We start from the raw sequence: 15,704 nt of genomic DNA on the forward strand, positions 1-15,704 counted from the left end.
ATATGAATTCCTTCCTCTCCAGTATTATAATACCAGTGTGTGTTTGTTCTTACTTATAGTGGATATAAAGATTTCAGGTGCTGATGTTCCTGCAGCCATGAGGGTGGCTCCTGCGACATCCTCACTAAGGTTACACATCTGAGAACACACACAATAACCCACACACACTTTATAACACACTCGTACACAATAAATACAATTTACAAACTACACACAGAGCACAAGCTACAAACACTTCAAGACATGACCCGCAATCACAAACGTGCACACACACACACACACACACACACACACACACACACACACACACACACACACACACACACACACACACACACACACACACACACACACACAATTTGACTACTCTAAGCCGGTTAGTGTTTCTTTGTTTCTTTAAAAACTATATTACGATACAATGCATCCTGATTTCCAGTGGTTAGGGAGGCAAGGGCCATCGCTCTTACCTTACACAGCTTCTTCAGAGAAGTCATAAGGTCACCACACACAGTATGGAGTGCCAGCAACATATACAGACCCTGAGAGGACACACATACTGCATTATACTCCATAACACACATCTCTATATCTATTTATACACACACACACACACACACACACACACACAGTGGGGCTTAAAAGTTTGTGGACTTGGGTCAGAATTTTCTATATTTCTTTATAAATGTGACAAAACATCAGATTTAAAAGTCCTAAAAGTAGACAAAATGAACCCAAAGTACCAAATGAGAAAAAAAGTTTTACTTGTCCATTTATTTATTCAGGAAAATAAATACATTCAGAATAACGCTGGGTGGGAAAAGTAAGTGAACTTCTCGTATTAGCAGTTAATCTGAAGGCCAAATAAGAGGAGATCTGTTCATCATTGGGATGACAATTCTGTGTGTCAGATTCAGTTTATAGTTTATTCCTTGAACTGAAATTTTCAGGCAGCCTTCATGTATTTTTGTACATTTTGGGATATCGCTTAGCTTTGAAACACGGGGATAATCATTTAAATATAACAAATACATCATGAAAGACTTTTATTTTCTATTTATTTTTCATGTTGTATCCACCCTTCTGATTTGACCTGCGTATTTAGCATCGAGGATTTATAGTCATTTCAGACCTACAGAGAAATGGGATCATTTATAAACACCTCACTAAAGTTAATGAACCTATATTTTTAAGGACCAGGTCTGGTTTGGAAAGATACAAGGCAGCTATAAACTAAACCTGGTCAATAAAATTGGCCTCTAAACATCACCGATTGAATCGTACGCAGCTAATTTACTGGGAACCGAGTCATCGATATGTTCTTCAGTCCTGTAGCAAGAAAACTGGCATGATGAATACATGATGGAGCTGCCTTCTTGTGTTACTGCAGCAGCCGGAGCTCCACTAGATCAGCAATAGGGGGCGACACAGCACCGGAAAGCAGGTCAGAGTCACAGACGAGAAGAGTGTAAGCTGTAAAGTCATTACGCCATCCTATAGTGTGTTACATAACAAGGAGCAGACTTTAATTGGTGCAAACTGGCAAGTGAAGTTAAGCTGAGTGTTAGGATAGGGGCAGATTATCTGGTGCAGCAACAGTGCCTCGAAAAAGAGCTATCAGGATTTATTTGTTTTAATATATTGTTAATAATTTGTATATAACTGTTACTTCACTGCATATATTGTGTACACTCGTCACCCGACTTGTCACCCGACTCGTCACCCGACTGATAGCCTACATTTCTTACTGTATTTGGTAATCTTTGATAACATTAGTTAATAGAAATACAGCAGATCATTGTTCATGTTAGTTCACAGTGCTTACTGACGTTAACAAGTACAATTGATCTGAATGTAACTTATTATTAAATGTTGAAATGAACATTAACACATTAATATGATGTAGAAATGCAGTTCATTAGAAGGTCACGTTAACAAGGTATTTTCAGATATTGTATCGAAAGTCATAATTTTGGTATCGTGACACTCATTAGCCTAACATTACAACTTAATTTTAACCCCTTTATGCCTTGGCCCCCTTTTGCAGGTTTTTCGCCTACATGACCTAACCCAACAAAAAGCAGTACAGCTCCCACATACTTTTACACACAGGGATGAGCCTGGTCTCATTGGAAAGAAGAGATTCTCTAGTTTCAGATACAAATGTCAAAGTTACAGGGACTTCAATAAAAATATTTTTCTACGGCCCTGGTCGTCTGGTGCAGCGTTTTTGTGTACTTGTTTACTATATAACTTTGAAATAAAAGGCTGCAGGCTCAGTCTGACAAGCCATAAATAAGCCTAGACTCTCTCTCTATCACTCTGGGGTGAAAACAGGCCTGTAACTTGACACCCTGAGCTGTGAGAGGGACAAAAGGTCAGGGATTACGCAAGAATTCTTCTGCGCATCCAGTTCACGCAGACACAGGCAAAGAACATACGGCATGTCATATACCGTTGGAATCGTCTGCTTATTGGCTAAACGGCTGTATAGGTCCCGGCCCATTTCATTGCTATTGGAAGGAGTAATTGTCAGTCAAAGGCGGGTTCCCAAAAATTAGGTCATGCCACCATTGGCTTCTCAGCCGTCTATCTCTGCCATACAAGCACCGATTGGCTCAAATGAGGGCTTATTTGATTCGTTAGGACCTGGGCTATAAATATGACGTAGACTTTGAATTTTTGAATATCCCAATTAGGAGTTAGAGCGGCAAAACGAGATGATGGCGCACTTCTGTTTCCAGTTTTCAGAACACTAACGGAATATTTGCGGCGCGACCAGAGCGTTTTGGATTAAAAGACTTACAGATTTCAATTCCTTGGACCTGTGTGGATTTTTGTGGATTATTTGTGTTGGAATATATTACCCCAGTGAAGAAAGAGACGCGTCTAAAGGTAAGGGAAAAACCGGTCTAGCGCCACCTAGGTCAGTTTTGTCCAAATTTTTTTCTAATTGTATGAAGGCTGTGAATCATATTGTGCTTTTTGTGTGGGCTTAAATTATTGAGAGTATAAACTTTACTAGGTAAATATGTTTTTTTCGTGTTTTTGGAGGATTTGATGCTTTAAAGTTGAATTGAAGCTTGTTTCTGGGTCATGCCCTAGTGGTCACTTTGACTTCCGTGCCGTGACCCGTAAGAGAAAGGGAAAAGTCTTGATCAAATATCATTTCAGATTTAAATAAAAATATACATGCAATAATCCACACACATTAATGTAACGTAGTAATTCTTAGTAATTATTATTATTATTCTGATTAGTTAAATGATTGTGTAATTTACACAAATTAGGGTTTTTTGATGAACATTAACACTGACGTCAGACTTCTTCACCTGAATTCACAATGATATTACACATGACATAATACTTTATTTATGACTTGTGTATTTTGTCCACCGCGGAGGAAAAAGCTGATATTGATATTGAAGAGAACATTTCCCGCCAATTTTAAAGTTATGGCAAAACAAATATGGCCACAATTTGGCCCATATCTGTTCAGCCACGTCACATCTAGGCCATATGTGTCAGATAATACGAATAATACCCACATGTGGCCCAAACGTAATTACTATCTGGTGTGTGTGTGTGTGTGTGTGTGTGTGTGTGTGTGTGTGTGTGTGTGTGTGTGTGTGTGTGTGTGTGTGTGTGTGTGTGTTGCAGCAGCAGCACCTCCTCCATCTGCCCGGTGGTGTTTATGGACTCACCTACCTGGGTGAGGACCCCGACATTGCCCAAAACCCCAGCAGCACGCTGCAGAAGACGCCACCTGCACCACAGCAGCTTCGCCATATTAAAGCACTTTATAAATGGTATGGATGCGGACAGGGTCGTTGCTAGTGGGGTGAAAGGTGGTGACAATTACGGGGGCTCCCACTGCCCAGGGGACCCCACACAATCCAGCAGTTATACTATATAGGCCCCTGTTCTGTGAATAATTCTAATATTAATAATAATCGTATGTCAAAGATCTTAATGAAAACCACAGAAACATACAATTTGATATAATAAGTCTTCCAAATATCAGCTCGTCACCCCTCCCTAAAAATGGTTTAGTCCGATAGGAGGGATTCATTAATTATTCAGTCAATGACAGACATCTGAGGGGCCCAATAAATCGTAAGTCCCACCCTAGCTTGTGAAAAGGACCAATCGGTGAGTTACCAGCGTATAGTTGCCCCCCCACCCAACGCAAAACGTCGGCAATGGGGGGGGGGGCGATGACGTCATCAGCCACCCCACCTGCTCCAAATTTACCCAAAATAGTCTCGATCGTTTGTGCTTCGTTTGTGCTTCGTTTGTGCTGCTTTTGTTTTTATAATATTAAACATTTTATTATTGCCGATGACGTCATCACCCCCCCCCTCCAAATTCAACACAATCGGTCGTTTGTGCTTCGTTTGTGCCGTGTTTTAATATTGAACATTATAGGTGGGTTATAAATGCTGGTATTACAATACTAATAGAGTAAACTAGATCATTTAACTGGTCACACATTTATGATTCATGAACAGGGACTATTTTATTTCAGGTTTGTCATTTGTTCAATCTCAACCCACATATTTCATGTTAGTAAAGATGTTTTAATAGAACGACAACTCACCTGTCAAGACTATTAAACAATTCAATAAACATTTATCTTTACTTCCCTGGTCTCTCCTGACTTTTTATTTTATTTACAAGGATTTTCTGCTACACTTCACTGCCACCACTAGGCACAAGTGTCGAGTGTCAAAATCAGTCTCGAGTTTGTTGTGAAAAGACAGATATCATTTATTCCTCGTTCATCTGACCAGGCTATGTTGGTTGTCCCTCGTGTACGGCACAAGCGTAGAAGAGACCAGTGCCTTTTCTGTGGCCGGTCCTAGATTATGGAACTCCCTGTCACTAGAGATTAGGACGGCACCCACCATTTCTAGTCTTAATCCATGCTAAAGACCCACTTATTTTCTTCCAGGCTTTTCATGATTGCCCAGGGTTCTATGTCTGTTTATATCTTATGGTTTATATCTATATCACTTTCTTTTAAATAATTATTTTAATTTCTTGGACTATATTATTGTGTATGTGTATTTTTAAGTGTATGTGCAATGTCGAACGCACTGTGAAGCACTTTGGTCAGCCGTGTGGCTGTTTGTAAATGTGCTATACAAATAAAGTTGAACTTGAACTAGATACAAATCAAACTACAGAAGTCGTTACTAAATCAAATTTCTGGCCAATGTAAGTACAAGGTTTTAACACTGTCAATTACAACATTATTAGTTAACTTCATGAATAGTACAACATACAATAGAGCTAAGATTGTCGATGTTTACTGAACAGAAAACTCATTGCTAATATAATACTGCTAATGAAGCTATGACATGCTAATTACAATTGCACATCTGACCCATGTTAGATTTTTTTAATACATTGTACATCCAGGGGTCAATATTGTTCGTAATATAAGATATATTATCCTTATATATTATTACTATAATATGTATTCAGACCAATATAGTAATGCATGAAAATAGGTTTAAACTGTACATGACATTTTTGAGTCAGGATTATTTAAGTGAGTAATTATGTTTTGCTTATCCCAAATGCCCAAGAAACCAACAGTTGACAGGGATTCCATTTTCACCGTCTTATGTTCAGCAAAAGATGCCATAGTCCAAAATGGAAATATAGCTACACCTAATCAGAGTATCTGGACAGAGCTTAGTAAGCAGCTAGAAAACAAGATCACTGCAAAGGCTCTATACACCTTTATTAAATTAAACAGACACAACAGTCTGGGCTGGTTTAGGATTTACTCATGAAACCTGATCATGAAACAAGTGGCAGTAGTGATGACGCTGATTTTGAGCCAGGGTCCCAGATTCCTGCACTTTTGATCTTGAAGTTCCATTTCAGAAATGGATTGAATTCATGCCTGAAACAGTCAAAGACAAAAACAAGTTCTCTAAAACACAAAAAAGGGAATACACAATTTTGAAGCCTGGAATCTGGACACGTGATAAATCATCAAATTTGGCAAGAAGTGAAATGCTCCTGCACATTTGCCTTTAAAAGAGCCAAGGTCTATCCATCAGCCACTGAGACATACATTGAAACCAGAGGAAACTGTAAGGAGTGTCATGGCCACATTCACAGAAAATGTGACAGAGAGCCTGAAATAAACTGCCCAGTGGTTTAATTAAAAACACTGATGGTTCCCTTCACACTGGCTGTTCCAAGCGTGTAATGTCCGGTAACTTGTTGTGTGCAGGTTTCCAAAGAACTTTGTGAGGGTAGAATAGAACCCCATGTATGGAGGGCATCGGAGGCAACCAAGCTGGTGGATTTTGGAGATCCTGAGCCAAGTCATCTGCCTAATTTGGCCACGCTGTGCAAAGCAAAGCAAGAGAGAAATGACTTGGAGTTAGGTGACAAGGATCCCATTTTGTCTCTGCAAATGTTAAAATACAGTGAACCTCACAGTGGCTGCATTAAAGACATTGGACTGAACAAATTTTTCTGTCACTATTGGAGTCAAACACAAATGTACATGTACAAATCCTTATCAAAGACGTCTACTAACCCAGTTGTGAGTTTTGATGCAACTGGCTCAGTAGTGAGGAAACTACAGAGACCAATTGGCAAATCTGGCCATATATTTTTGTATCAGGGTGTTCTGGCAGAACTCCAAAAGAGGTTGTGAGTGACTTTTCTCTGGCTTTGCTCGGAGCTCTGGTCAAGGCTTTTACTCCTCATCCTGATCTAAAGAGCTACATCAATGAGTGTTATGGTGTCTTACTTGGTAAACAGTCAGCAAAAGTGCCACCTTGTTTTGTTCGAGTTGACGTTGCACATTGCATCAAGATGATCTGCCAGTGGGACTGCTTGAAGAAAAAACTGCAAGTTCTGCCAATGTTGAAGCAATGTTCAAAAACATCAAATGTGGTTTATTTTCTGTAAAGCTGCTTTGAGACCATGTCTATTGTAAAAAGCGCTATACAAATAAAACTTGAATTGAATTGAATTGAATTCAAGAATGAAAACTTGCCTATTCGGGTGGATCGATTTATTGCACGACATCTGTTGTTGTAAAAAATCTTAGTAGAAATAATTAAAATATTATTCCTTACAATACTATAACCAAAGTAAAGTATTAGGCCTTGCAAAATATTACAATTGCTGTCATAAGACATATGTAGGCGATGTTGTAGGACAAAGATGTTTATTGTAATCATAAACTTAGTAAAAGTAACCAGATTCAGGGCTGTCAGGCCTCGTCAGTCTGAGCACATTTGTAATAACAAATACAAAATTGTTATGTAGAATGGAAAAGACCATGGTTCCCAGACCTTAGCTCATAAATTGTTATGGAAAATGAAGAAGACCATGGTTCTCAGACTTTAGCTCATAGCGATAACTTATGTAGAATGAAAAAGACAGTGGTCCACAGACCTAGGCCCTGAGAACTAAGGGGAGGAAAATCCATAAATGGGCATATGGGTGAAAGGTGATGGGAAATAAGGGGAAATTAGGTCAGTGTGTTTAGAAAACATAGGAGGTGATTCCGGTAAATAAGGTGATATGGCACCTGGGCTCCTAGGAGTGCCAGGGTATATATTGAGAAGATATCTGAGGCTCCAGTCTCTCTCCGGGGGTGAAGGTGGGTGAAGGCGTGGGTGTGTGTGGGCGTGTGTGCGCGGGCATGTGAGCGTGTCCGTGTGGGCGAAGGTGTGTGTGTCAAATTCTTCTGGCCAGATGAAGGAGGCAGCCCCGCATGCGCGTCTGGGTGAGCGTGTGTGTGTGCGCGTATGTGTGTGTCTGTGTGTGCGTGTGGTGTGTCTGTGTGTGCGTGTGTGGTGTGTCTGTGTGTGTGTGTGGTGTGTCTGTGTGTGCGTGTGTGGTGTGTCTGTGTGTGCGTGTGTGGTGTGTCTGTGTGTGCGTGTGTGGTGTGTCTGTGTGTGCGTGTGGTGTGCCTGTGTGTGCGTGTGTGGTGTGTCTGTGTGTGCGTGTGGTGTGTCTGTGTGTGCGTGTGGTGTGTCTGTGTGTGCGTGTGTGTGTGTGTGTGTGTGTGGTGTGTCTGTGTGTGTGTGTGGTGTGTCTGTGTGTGCGTGTGGTGTGTCTGTGTGTGCGTGTGGTGTGTCTGTGTGTGCGTGTGGTGTGTCTGTGTGTGCGTGTGTGTGTGTGTGTGTGTGTGGTGTGTCTGTGTGTGTGTGTGGTGTGTCTGTGTGTGCGTGTGTGGTGTGTCTGTGTGTGTGTGTGTGGTGTGTCTGTGTGTGTGTGTGGTGTGCCTGTGTGTGCGTGTGTGGTGTGTCTGTGTGTGCGTGTGGTGTGTCTGTGTGTGCGTGTGTGGTGTGTCTGTGTGTGTGTGTGTGGTGTGTCTGTGTGTGTGTGTGGTGTGCCTGTGTGTGCGTGTGTGGTGTGTCTGTGTGTGCGTGTGTGGTGTGTCTGTGTGTGTGTGTGGTGTGTCTGTGTGTGCGTGTGTGGTGTGTCTGTGTGTGTGTGTGGTGTGTCTGTGTGTGTGTGTGGTGTGTCTGTGTGTGTGTGTGGTGTGTCTGTGTGTGCGTGTGTGGTGTGTCTGTGTGTGTGTGTGGTGTGTCTGTGTGTGCGTGTGTGGTGTGTCTGTGTGTGCGTGTGGTGTGTCTGTGTGTGTGTGTGGTGTGCCTGTGTGTGCGTGTGTGGTGTGTCTGTGTGTGCGTATGTGTGTGTCTGTGTGTGTGTGTGGTGTGTCTGTGTGTGCGTGTGGTGTGTCTGTGTGTGTGTGTGGTGTGTCTGTGTGTGCGTGTGGTGTGTCTGTGTGTGCGTGTGGTGTGTCTGTGTGTGTGTGTGGTGTGTCTGTGTGTGCGTGTGGTGGGTGTTTTTATTTTTGCAAGGACGTCGCGAGAGTTCTTGTTATTCTTGATTGATTTTGCATGACATGCTCTTTTTGGGGGTTTTCATTAATGTGCTTGCAAAGCACATTCTTATTCTCTTGCATACTTCTTCTTCTTCTTCTTCTTCTTCTTCTTCTTCTTCTTCTTCTTCTGGACACTTTTTCGGCACGTAACTTGTCCCGCAGCTTTTGTCCTAGACCCATAAATGAGGTGTCAAATCGAGCGGCTCATTGAGGAGAGGTGTGCTATCTATTTTGTAAGCGATCAGAATTCCAGAATTCCCAGTATGGAAGTTCAAAGTGGTGTTTTTTCCCCATAGACTTGAATGGGGAATCTCTCTGTAGATGTGCTAACATCCAAACACCAGTGAATCTGTGTAAAGGTCTTTATTAAAGCTTGTTGCTATATTTCACAGTGAGCTTCAGTTTCATTTCATATATATATATATATTGTGGGATCGCCCCCTATTTTCATGATTTTCGTTTGACGGCTCAGTGTAGTTTTATAAGCCTCCTAGGACAAGTGAGAGCCGAAACAAAGGACGGAAGTGCTGTGTGTTTCGGTCAGAAACGCGTTTTGGATTAAAGCGTCTCGGATTAAAAGCCTTACATATTCCAGTTCCTTAGACTCTTGGGGATTTTTTACAAGCTTTTGTTTTGGAAAATATTACCCCAGTGAAGAAAGGGAAGCGTTTTGAGGGGAAGCGCCGCCAATTTCCGGTGACTATCAACTTGGATTAAATTAGTATGATGGCTATAAATCATATTATACTTTGTGTGTGGGCTTAATAAAATCCCGAGAGTCTAAGCTTTCAAACACTATAACATTTAACCATGTATTTAATGCTTAAACCTAGTGCTGTGGTGCCTTGGACAGCACGGCGGTCACATATGTTGTTGTTTCTGCCATTTGTATAACTTTTTGTTGTTTTCAACTATCAGTGTAGTTTTTATAATTTTTTATTTCACTTTAAACTAATGTCCTTTTAAGAACAGCAACGGCTCTTTTAAGAGACACCCATTAAATAAAATTAAGCGCATTTTTTCTTTGTCTCCTCACATTATATATTTATTTTTTAAACATATGACACGTACATCACAAAGAATGATAAGAATGACTGTAATATAATAAAGCTTGGGTATTGTTAGACGCGACATTCTTCACATTAGTGAATTAATACATAAAACCGCAAAGGCTTCCTTGTGTTCCTGGATGGTTTAGTGGATAGCGAATCCGTTTAGCCTGCAGAGATTCGGGGTTCGAATCCACCCTTGGACAGTATTGTTTTTTCTAAAACTTTCTAATAAAGGTTCATTAGTTGACATTAGTTACCACATTACTTAACATGAACTAATAATGAACTGCACTTCTACAGCATTTATTCATTTTGTTCATGTTAATTTCAACATTTACTAATACATTATTAACACCGTGTTAACGTTACTTAATATACTGTGAACTAACATGAACAAAGAATAAACTTTATTTTAACAAAGATTACTAAATACAATAATTTATTGCTCACGGTTAGTAAATGTTAGTTAATACATTAAATTTGAACTAATGATCCTTATTGTAACGTGATTATATTTTTTCCCAGTAAAATCACTGATTGATGCTTTAGTTCAAGATCTTCATGGCGCTTGTTTCAGGAAAAGATAAATGGATTTTCAGGTGTGCTCTTTTGTTGCAGGTGAGAAACTAGTCTGCAAATATAACCATAGTAACTGTGCAGCCAAACCCTAGCAACCATGTAGTGCACCTTACGAACCATATTGCAATATAAAGAAGCCATATCTCAGTTACACAACATAAAACACTCAGCACGATGAGGGGGACTGACGTCACGTGTAGCCCCGCCCCCAAAATAAGCGAAATCAAAGATTTAGCACAACATGGACATGTCATATATCAAAACACTCAGCACGATGAGGGGAACTGACGTCACGTGTAGCCCCGCCCCCAAAATAAGCAAATTCAAATTATTTAGCACAACATGGACATGTCATATATCAAAACACTCAGCACGATGAGGGGAACTGACGTCACGTGCAAACACATTCACATTTTCTTTAGGAAATATACCGTTCTAGTTTCTTTTGCTCTTTTCTTCTTTCCCCATGGCTGAAGCAGAACTGAACACGACTGTAATCCCATCACAGTCCCAGTTGTTGGTGTAATGTGTAAATATTGTATACGATCTGTAAACACGTTTGTTATTTGTGTATGTTGTTATTTGTCGTATTGTTAGCTACTTCTCATGTCCTTCTTCAGCTCACAGATTAGCAGCATTTTGGGGTGAAATTTCAGACACAGTTAATGAACTGGTTTTAGAAAATGAGCCCTAACTATAGAAACCATAACGTACTCTAACCAGCCGGTTAATTCTAACCTGTCTGGTTTGGCGTTTCCGATGTTTTTGGCTATAAATCAACAGTACTTACTCCAGTAATAACTCCTGAGCTAAACGCTGTGACTACACAAATGCCTTCACTCGTCTGTATTGAATGAGCTTTTAACAATGTATATAAGAAAACATGCATTTCAACATTCGTGCACCCATCGGATTTAGAACCAATGTCACAAGCACCTTCTTAATGCTTTCTAGATTATCATTTTAACTAATTTACAGTTTGAAAGGTGAATTGTTTTAAACAAAGTTATCAAATGACATTTTAAACACTCTTTTTTAAATGAGTTCTCACATAACACTAAAATTAATCATATTGTTAACAGTATTCATTGTCTCAGCATGACATGAGCTTATCCTTATAGTGTTAAAAAACAGTAAACACTCGTATATTGTGGGACTCTGAGACGACGGAGCAATGAGGTCTCCGGCTGCTAGCATAAACTACACATCTCAGTTAACACGGAACTCTTTAAACAATGCAAAAACATCTCTTTTACTCATATAAAACCACAATGCCATAACGAAGTGTATTATTAGCATGGTGTTAAGATCTACATTGCTTTGTGATTGGTAACTACCTTAAAAAGGGAAACCTTTTTGTATGTGCCTAGGGGTCAAGGGTGCAACATTAAAACCCTGAACGTGTACTGGAAATAAGTACTAGCTGGAAACCACCAAGTCCACAATAGTGTCTTTTATTCATACCATCACCAAACAGTCCAAACATTATATACAAACTATATACATTATAATTTTTACAAAACAAAACCCAAACTAATTCACATCAAAACAGGGACAAGAGAAAAGAACAAGACCGTGCCAACTCAGGGAAAGAAACAAAACAATCTTACTAAACCGGAAACAAAACTTCTAATCTAACTCAGTCACGATAAACCATACGTTAAACAAAAAGAAACATCTTCAGCGGGCAAGACGCCCTAACTACACTACACTTACTAGAAACAAAAATACAAGGGGTGGCACGTGTCACTAACCTAGTGTTCTAAACAAGTAGCTGTAGCTCAGTGTTGCATATGTACATCACGTGATGTCTTACCTGTTCTATCTCTTTCCCCGTTTATGGTGTGATTTGATATTTAATCAGCCAGATAACAATCGGTAGGAAACATCACGAGAGACAGGACCAGGAATGAGGCATGGAACACTGATACAGCACAGAACACAGACTTAACCAACAAACGTAACACAAGGATGGTACAGGACAAAACAAAAACCACACGAGTCAACCACCAGACAAACAAAAGACGCCGTGGCCAGAGAGCTCCCGCCTCCTGCACAGGTGTGCCTTTTAAATCCCACGTAGGGCGCCCCCATTGGTGGAGCTGCACATTGTCATGATCATGCATCGCTGTGATTGGCAGACACACACTGACCTGTTAAAACAAAAGTGAGGGCAAAAGGAAGGGAAAAAAACAACAACAAAACCCATTCCAAAAAAAACTAACAATATTATGGGGGACGTAACACTCCCTCCTTAAAAATAAACATGTCACGTTTATTTCAAAACAGATTTATCAGAGTATACTCTAGACAGAGCATCAGCTAACACGTTCTCTGAACCCTTTTTATGCTTGATGTCCAATGTTATATCCCTGAACCACCAATGACCAACGCATAAGACGTTGATTCTTATTATACATTCTAGATAGGAAAACCAGAGGGTTATGGTCAGTGTAAACAACTATAGGTGCACTTGAAAGAACCCAGGTACACTTCGAAAACCAAAGCGAGCAACAATGCCAATGTTTCCTTTTCAATGACAGAATAATTTTTTTGATGTTTATTAAATTTTTTTGAAAAGTAACAAACTGGGTGATCTACCCCTGCATCATCTTCCTGCAGAAGCACAGCCCCAGCTCCCCACAGCGCTCGCGTCCACTTCCAGCTTATACAAGACCGCCCAAAATTTGGGGGCGGCCAAGATTGGAGCACTAGACAACATAGCTTTCACTGCCTCAAATGCATTCTGGCAATCCTCAGTCCAGACAAAAGAATTAACTGGGCTAAGCAAACTGGTCAATGAGGCAACTACTGTAGAAAAGTTTTTACAAAAACTACGGTAGTAGCCTGCCATAACCCAGAAAACGTCTTAACTCCCGCCTAGAGTAGGCACAGGAAAATCCGCAATAGCAGTCACTTTAGCGTCTACAGGCTTTACCTGGCCTTCTCCAACTTCTTTTCCCAGGTATGTTACCCTTGCCTTACCAAAGACACATTTAGACAGATTGAACGTTTGGAGAAAGCTTCATTAACTCTCAAACACTGTACGAATGAGTTTCAGATGTTCTGTCCATCCAGTTGAATACAGTACAAGGTCATCTAAGTAAGCATTGCAATTTGGAACTCCAGCCAATACTGTTTGTATTAATCTCTGAAATGTGGCAGGTGCATTCCGTAAAGCCAAACGACATTACATGATATTGCATAAAGCAGTCTGGTGTCACGAAAGCAGAGATGTCAGAAGCACGAGATGTTAGCGGGACCTGCCAATACCCTTTCAATAAGTCCAGTTTGCTGACAAATTTGGGCGGAACCTAAATTATCAATGCAGTCCTCCATTCTGGGTAATGGAGAACAGTCAGGTACTGTAACTGCATTAACACGACGGTAGTCAGTGCAGAAACGAAACGAACCGTCTGGCTTGTGTACTAAAAGGCAAGGAGAACTCCAAGGGCTACTGCTGTGTTTAGCTAACCCATTCTGCAACAAATAATCAGTCTCTTGCTTCATAATAGATCTTTTAATGGCATTAACCCGATAAGAATGTTGCTTAATAGGGGATGCGCCATTAACATTAATATCGTGTTGCAACACGGTAGTTTGAGATGGAACATCTCCGAATAAAGAAGGAAAATCAGTAATAACGCCCACAATGTCTCGTCTCTGATCTTCAGGTAAATGAGAGAAATGGGTCGACAAGTTTTTTAAAATTTCAGAATTTTCCAACTTTGCACATTGTGGAGAAGTATTACGTAAGATTATGTCATCTGCACCAACTTCGTCCTCCAAATCTGAATGGATTTCACAAGTCAGAGCCACAGAAGATTCCATGGGCCCTATGGTCACCTCAGCAGATCTGTTCTGTGAATCATTTCTGGTGTGATAAGCCTTGAGCATATTGATATGACAGACGCGCGACTTACGCTTTCTGTCAGGAGTTCGGACAACATAATCAGTCTCACTGATTTTTCTCAACACAACGTATGGACCTGAGAACCGTGCTGATAAGGCAGAACCCTGAATCGGCAGCAACACTAAAACTTCATCTCCAGGCTGAAAAGAACGGTACACAGATTTGATATCATAGCGTTTCTTCATTTTTGACTGAGCAGTGGCTAACGACTTCTGTGCAAAACTGCATGCATAATGCAATCGTTCACGAAAACGACTGACGTAATCCAGAACATGCATCTCTGAATTCGTATCGGCTTCCAGCATTTTCTCTTTGAGAACTTTTAATGGTCCTCTCACAGTGTGTCCAAATACTAACTGAGCTGGACTGAATCCCAAGGATTCTTGCACAGTTTCTCGGATTGCAAATAACACTAGAGGAACACCCTCATCCCAATCATTTCCAGTTTCCAAGCAATATTTTCTCAACATGGATTTTAAGGTCTGATGAAACCTTTCAATAGCTCCTTGGCTTTCAGGATGGTAAGCACTGGACACTCTGTGTTCTACACACAGTGACTTTAAAACTTGTGCATAAAGTCGTGATAGAAAATTTGTTCCCTGGTCAGTCTGTATAACCTTAGGGAGACCAAACGTGGAAAAGAATTTAAGCAACGTTTTTACAATCACTGGAGCAGTTATTTTTCTCAAAGGCACCGCCTCAGGAAATCTAGTAACTCTACACATAATAGTGCACAAGAATTGATTACCACACTTCGTTTTTAGGTAAGGGTCCGACACAGTCGACAAGCACCTGTTCAAATGCCTCACCCATTACAGGGATAGGCGAGAGAGGAGCGGGTGGAATCAGCTGATTCGGTTTTCCCATTAGCTGGCAAACATGGCAAGTTCGACAAAATCTAGCAACATCTCTCTTTATCCCTGGCCAAAAAAAATGTCTGAGAATGCGATGATATGTCTTGGTCACTCCCAGATGTCCAGACAATAAATGCTCATGTGCCAAAGATAGAACATTTTGCCGATACTCGCTAGGAACGACAATTTGATAGACTGCATTCCAGTCTAGGTCTGTGTCAACCCCTGAACTCCACTTGCGCATTAACATTCCACCTTCTAAAAAATAAGCAATGTTTCTCTTTTTAACAGCGTCAGGGTTAACAACGCTAGAGAAGCATTTGCTTAAGGTCTGATCTTGATTCTGTGCAGTAATAATCTTTTCTCGAGTTACAGGCAGCTTCAAGTTACTACTACCAAGCGACCCTTCTGAGTGTTTTAAGTTAGACTTTGTT

General features: G+C 40.6%; 2 protein-coding genes across 3 annotated transcripts in view; one reads left to right on the forward strand and one right to left on the reverse strand.

Moving 5' to 3' along the window:
- The window catches only part of LOC125140919 (sodium/potassium/calcium exchanger 4-like), a 40,273-nt gene extending 36,180 nt beyond the window's left edge, over positions 1-4,093 (reverse strand). The window contains exons 1-3 of one of the 2 annotated variants that reach the window (XM_047811822.1): positions 3,706-4,093; positions 468-539; positions 54-138 (exon numbers count right to left, since the gene is read on the reverse strand). In XM_047811822.1, the coding sequence (XP_047667778.1) occupies positions 54-138; positions 468-539; positions 3,706-3,786 (238 nt within the window). In that variant the 5' untranslated portion in view covers positions 3,787-4,093. The remainder of the gene's footprint in view (positions 1-53; positions 139-467; positions 540-3,705) is intronic. The other variant, XM_047811823.1, reaches the window with a different exon arrangement.
- The window catches only part of LOC113637319 (sodium/potassium/calcium exchanger 1-like), a 319,664-nt gene that overhangs the window by 109,361 nt on the left and 194,599 nt on the right, over positions 1-15,704 (forward strand). The gene's annotated exons all lie outside the window — the stretch shown is intronic.

Source organism: Tachysurus fulvidraco, chromosome 3, assembly GCF_022655615.1.
Source record: "Tachysurus fulvidraco isolate hzauxx_2018 chromosome 3, HZAU_PFXX_2.0, whole genome shotgun sequence".
In the NCBI taxonomy this organism is placed as follows: domain Eukaryota; kingdom Metazoa; phylum Chordata; class Actinopteri; order Siluriformes; family Bagridae; genus Tachysurus; species Tachysurus fulvidraco.